General features: G+C 52.1%; 1 protein-coding gene across 1 annotated transcript; it reads right to left on the reverse strand.

Annotated features, from left to right (window-relative positions):
• Positions 1-2454: 2454 nt before the first annotated feature.
• On the reverse strand, positions 2455-5609 carry LOC133512493 (uncharacterized). Its single transcript, XM_061842202.1, has 6 exons — positions 5541-5609; positions 5234-5348; positions 5058-5176; positions 3821-4074; positions 3055-3712; positions 2455-2988 (listed from the first exon to the last, which is right to left on the reverse strand). The coding sequence occupies exons 1-6, from the start codon at positions 5607-5609 to the stop codon at positions 2689-2691; spliced, it is 1515 nt and encodes a 504-aa protein (XP_061698186.1). The 3' UTR covers positions 2455-2688.
• Between the last annotated feature and the right edge of the window lie 249 nt (positions 5610-5858).

The raw sequence follows: 5858 nt of genomic DNA on the forward strand, positions 1-5858 counted from the left end.
TGAATGCTGACTCCCCTTCTCTTCCCTATGCGGACTTATGACTCCTCAGCCAAAACTTGTACTATCACATCTTAAGTTCGTGTATGACACGGTTGTGGTAGGATGCCACACCAACTGGGATAATCTTCATACAGGGGGGAGATGGAAAACCTGCAAAGCTGGTGAAGTGACAACAACCTCTGCAACAACTGGAAGAAAGCCAAGGAGAAGATTGTGGAGATTGAGAGAAACAAATAACAGCTTCCATTACGGAACATCAGTGAAGCCGACTGTGAAAGTATTCTCCAATTTTAAGAACGTGGGCATCCAGTTGAACCATGAAGTCACCTGGAACAACAGCACCCGAGCCTGGTTAGGAAAGCATGCCGGTCCTGCCGAAAATGTAGTAACGCTGGTCTGAGGGGCTCTATCCTAATGCAGTTCTAAAAATGTGTGGTAGAGATGGCTTTCTGTCCTACCAATTCTGCGTGGTGTGGCAGCTCCACAGTAGCAGCAAAGTCAGCTCTCCAAGGGGTGGTGAAGAGTCCTCATTCCACCACTAACAGCTTTGCTTCCAGTGGTAAGAGGGTGTGGAGAATCCAAAGGAAACCAATATGCCTGAGAAATATTTTCTTCCTCAAAGCCGAAAGACTTCTGAACACTAGTGATGGTCTCTAACGGACAACACAGCCATTTAGACAGCCTTTTGGATTTGCATTCACACCGTCACTGAATGGGATTTGAACCAACGCTGCCTGCAAAAAAGCCAGCCAAATGTACCACAACACCATCAATGACTACATGCATGTGTTGTATTTTAAACTAAATACAGATCAAGTACCTCATACCATTGAAAACAACTGCACATTAAATATCAGTAAATGTGCAACAGCCTGCAGAATATGACTACTCTTTTTGTATTACTTTATCTATGGTGCACTATTTTTGTTGGTGAAATATTCTTTCAGCTTTACTAATGCACTTTGGTGTTATTTATTGCTGACTGCGACTTGACCATCAGCAACCAATTTAATTCCAAGCATGGTAGTATTTTTATTAGAATGAAAAATAAACACAAACGTTCATCAGTCCTAAGGTAAGACAGATTGCCTATAAATGGATAAGGTTGAGTACTGTTGCCAGCTCGCACTGCACCCTGCTCCCTGTGGAACCTCCCACAGATGGTAAGCACATGAGAAGGGGGAACCACATTACCCTTTCGGGCTGTGCCCGGCCGGGCCCCATGGGTGCAGGCCCAGCCACCAGGGCCTCACCTTCGAGCCCCACCTCCAGGCCTGGCTCGAGAGGGGTGCCTCGGTGACTCGTGTCCAGACAAGGGAAACCTCAATTCATTTGCATTTTTCTTCATTGAAGTCTCATAGGTCTGCTTTGTCTGGTCTCTCACCTATGACCTGTTTGTCATGGATTACCTTACTAGGCGCGTGAAGCCCCAGACAATGTAACACCGAGGAAGGAAAATTGTTTTAATTGCTGAGTTTAATTACAGTACAATACATAATGCAGTATTTGTGTTGGATGTATGTCTTTTAAGGGAATTGGTGTACTGAGTGACATTTGGAGCTGGAGTTAGGTTACAATAATTCAGTGTAACTCACAGGTGACGAGCGTGGACAACAGCATTTCAGGGCGAATGTTCTCATTTTGCACTCATGTTTGACTGGTTTTCATTTTGAATAAATGGGTAAAAGTGCATTAGTGACTGTGGCCATTACAGTTCCTTAATTACTTTCCCCCCCGACTCAAGTGGTAAGGTACCAGAAGCTTGCTCATACTTCAAATTTTAGCTTACAATACGGCACAAAAAAAGCAATCAATTAATAGCTTGTAACTCTAAAGCCATGTAAATTGGAGGATTTGTAGACTACAGTATCATTGTATTGTACTGGATTATTAATTCATCCCTCCTCTCTTGCACTGTTGTACCTGCATCTTTTAAAACAGCTGTTAGTAGACGCTTACAATACTTACAAAGTGCTCCTCGGGGCCGTAGCCTTACCAGTCCACCAGATACTTGGATAGAACGGCCCCCCATCTCTGAATTTGACGCATCCACGTCTACAATGAATTGGTGGTGGGGGTCCGGCGGGATGAGGCAAAGCTGGCCTTAAGTTTACAGAAGGCCGCCTGGCAACTTGGGCTCCAACTGAATTTGGTATGGGCCATGCGTGTAATGGTGCCGCGGCTGTGCTAAAATTCCGGATAAATTTTCCATGAAAATTTGTGAATCCAATAAACCTCTGAAACTCCTTACGTGAACTGGGCGCAGGCATAGCAGAGGATGGCCTCCACCTTGCGGGTGGCACGAACGGGGCTCGAGGGTGGACCCAAATGCACAACTCAAGAGACAAGCAGACAGTGCAGAGGAAACCTTTATTCGGTCCAAGATCTGGGATCAGGCAGACAGTCCAAACAATCAGAAGTAATAGTACAGCAGGCTTACGAGGGTGGTCAGTGGACAGGCATGGGTCGGTACACGGAGAGCAGAAGTCAGGCAAACAGGAGTGCGGGAACGAGGCATCAAGGACGACGATCTGGCGGAGGACAAGTCGTCCCCCGGGTCCTATATATATATACACACACACACACACTGGGAGGCATCAGCTGGGACAAGGTGCAGGTGTGCGCTGACTAATTGGCTAGCCACGCCCAGCCTGAGCAGGAAGCCAGGAGCATGACAATACCCCTCCCTCAACGGCCGAGGAGCATCAGGATAGGCTGCGTGAAAGTCCCTGATGAGGGAGCGGTCCACGACGAAACGTGAGGGGATCCAGGAGCGCTCCTCCGGTCCATATCCCTCCCAGTCCACCAGGTACTGGACCCCCCTTCCCCTGCGGGGGGAAGACAGCAGCCGGCGCACAGTATACACCGGCCCACCGTCCAGCATGCGGGGGGGGGGGGGGCGTGGGGGTCTTGGCCGGAGGAGCCGGCGGCGAAGCGCGATTCGGGCGAAGTCTGCTGACGTGGAACGTAGGGTGCACCCTCATCGACCTGGGCAGTTTCAGTGAGACAGCGATCGGGTTAATGATCTTGGTAATTGGGAACGGGCCAACGAACCTGGGAGCAAGTTTGTGGGATTCCGTCCGCAGCGGGAGATCTTTGGTGGAGAGCCATACTCGCTGTCCCACCCTGAGTACTGGTGCGGCCCTTCTCTTGCGGTTCGCTGCGGATTTGTAGGCACTGCTCATGCGTGGCAGTGTCCTCTGAGCTGCTTCCCAGGTTCGTTTGCAGAGTCGTACCACGGCCAGGGCTGACGGGACCACAGAGTCTGCGGCCAGTGGAGGAAACAGAGACAGAGGATAGCCATGCACGACGTGGAGTGGAGCCATACCTGTGGAGGGCAGAGAATTGTGGGCATACTCTACCCACTTGATTCGCGGTCTTTTGGTACTCTAGGTTCTTGTGGTCAGTGAAGACCACGAACGGCACTTGCGAGCCCTCTAGCCAGTGCCGCCACTCCGCCAACGCCGTCTTGACCGCCAGCAGTTCTCGATCTCCTACGTCATAGTTCCTCTCTACCAGGGTCAGCTTCCTAGACAGGAACACGCATGGGTGGATCCTTCCGTCCTTGGGACTCCTCTGAGACAAGATGGCTCCGATTCCCAAATTAGATGAGTCAACCTCCACCATAAACTGGCGATCTGGGTCTGGAACAATGAGGATGGGCGCAGCGGTGAAACTTGCCTTAAGCCTGTTAAAGGTCACCTGGCAGGTCCTGGAACACACGAAGACATTGGGTGGCGAGGTGAGCGCGTGCAGAGGAGCGGCCACGGAGCTGAAGTTCCTTATGAGCTTCCTGTAGAAATTTGCAAATCCTAAGAACCTCTGTATGTCCTTCCTGCTGGCGGGGGTAGGCCAACGCAGCACCACGTCGACCTTCCCAGGATCCATACGCATCTCCCCCTCTGCCAGGATAAAACCCAGGAAGGACATGGACGCTCGGTGGAACTCACACTTGTCCAGATTTACGAACAGCTGGTGCTGCAACAGACGCCGGAGCACCACCCTGACCTGTTGGATGTGAGAGTTCAGATTTGATGAAAAGATTCGAATATCGTCGAGGTACACAAATACGTTCTTGTTCAGAAATTCCCCAAGAGTGTCATTAATTAAGTTTTGAAAGACGGCCGGGGCATTTGTCAGTCCAAAAGGCATCACAAGATACTCATAGTGCCCTGTGGGGGTGTTGAACACCGTCTTCCACATGTCTCCTTCCCGAAGCCGCACCAGATGGTAAGCGCTGCGCAAGTCCAGCTTGGTGAAGATCCGGGCTCCCTGAAGGAGTTCGAATGCTGTAGCGATTAGCGGCAAGGGGTACCGGTTCTTGACTGTGATGCCGTTCAGTCCTCGTTGGTCGATGCAGGGTCGCAGCGTGGCGTCCTTGACAAAAAAAAAAAAAAAAAAAACCCACACCGTCTGGTGAGGATGAGGGGCGAATGAGTCCCGCATGGCTTGATGCTCTGGTCCTGTTAACGAGAACAGTTTCCCTCTGGGAGGAGAGGTGCCTGGCAGAAGTTCAATCGCGCAGTCGTATGACCGATGTGGGGGCAGAGACTTTTCCTTAGATTCAGAGAAGACCTCCCGGAGGTCATGGTAGCAGGAGGGCACCACGGTACCAGGTTCTGTTAGGGACTTTAATAACCTTGTTTTCCTGGACAGCGAAACAGCAACTGCGACAGTCCTCTCCCCAAGTCTTGATCTGACCCGTGGCCCAATCTATGTGCGGGTTATGTTCTTTGAGCCACGGGCTGCCCAGGATGATGTTGCTACTACGTGCGTTGAAGACATGAAAGCTAATACGCTCCGAGTAAGCGTCCGGAAAGCTCATACGTAGCGTCTGAGTGCGATGTGTAACCCGACAAAGGAACTTGCCGTTGGCGGCATAGGCGTTACGAACCCGTTGCGTGGGGAAAGTTGCTGCCCCCAGCTCCTCGACCACGCGGGGATTTATCAGGTGTGCGTCTGACCCGGAATCTATGAAAGCAGTCACAGTGCATGAACGGGAGTCCGTTCCCAAGGTGAGGTAAAGAAGGGACCTCCCTGGTATACCGCACACTCACCGGAGTAAAGATCCTGATGTCGGGGTGCTTTGGTCGAATCGGACAGCGGGCGATCAAGTGTCCCAGACACCCGCAGTAAAAACAGCGACCCTCCCGTCGCCGGCCCAGACGGTCCTCTGCTAGCCCGGCGAGACCCTCCAAAAAGGAGTCGTGCAGGGCGTCATCGTTCCATCAACTCTCGGCGGCGCAGATCCGGAACTCGATCACGTAGTCCGAAACGCGACGACGACCCTGGCGAAGCGTCAAGAGGGAGGCTGCCGCTTTACGCTCCGCCGCCGCATACTGGAACACCTGGGTGAGTGCGCAGATGAATGACGTCCAAGAACGACAAGTCACTGAGTTACGACTCCATTCAGCCGTGGCCCATGCCTCCGCCCTTCCAGTCATGTGGGAAATGACAAACGCGTTCCTGGAGCGGTCTGTGGGAAAGGCGGAAGCCTGCAGTTCAAAATGGAGATCGCACTAAGCGGGCAAATGCTTGACGTTCCCCGAGTCGCCTGAGAATCGTTCCGGTCGGGAAAGGAGGGTAATGCTGCTAAAGGGGAGCTCCATGGAGAGCGGTGCGGGCAGAACCGGTGGAGTGGCCACCGTTGGCGTGGAAACCACGCTAGCCTGGGAGGTTAGCCACAGCTCCAGCCGGGTGCAGATCTCATGGAGCCTCTTGTTGGTTACCTGGAGAGCAGCCTCCTGCTCCACCAGGTGTCTGCCATGGACATGAAAGGAGCAACGGATAGCCTCTGAGTCGGCTGGGTCCATGTTATGGCCAGATCATTCTGTCACGAACGGGGCTCGAGGGTGGAC

Source organism: Syngnathoides biaculeatus, chromosome 14, assembly GCF_019802595.1.
Source record: "Syngnathoides biaculeatus isolate LvHL_M chromosome 14, ASM1980259v1, whole genome shotgun sequence".
Taxonomy (NCBI): domain Eukaryota; kingdom Metazoa; phylum Chordata; class Actinopteri; order Syngnathiformes; family Syngnathidae; genus Syngnathoides; species Syngnathoides biaculeatus.

Bases quoted from the DNA above. Each gene is read 5' to 3' on its own strand.
- LOC133512493 (XM_061842202.1), bottom strand. From the start codon at position 5,609: ATGGAGCTCCCCTTTAGCAGCATTACCCTCCTTTCCCGACCGGAACGA. The intron at 3,713-3,820 runs GTTCTTAGGATT...CGTGTGTTCCAG, and splicing joins AGCAGGAAGGACATACAGAG to GACCTGCCAGGTGACCTTTA. The intron at 2,989-3,054 runs GTTCGTTGGCCC...GAAACTGCCCAG, and splicing joins TCCCACAAACTTGCTCCCAG to GTCGATGAGGGTGCACCCTA.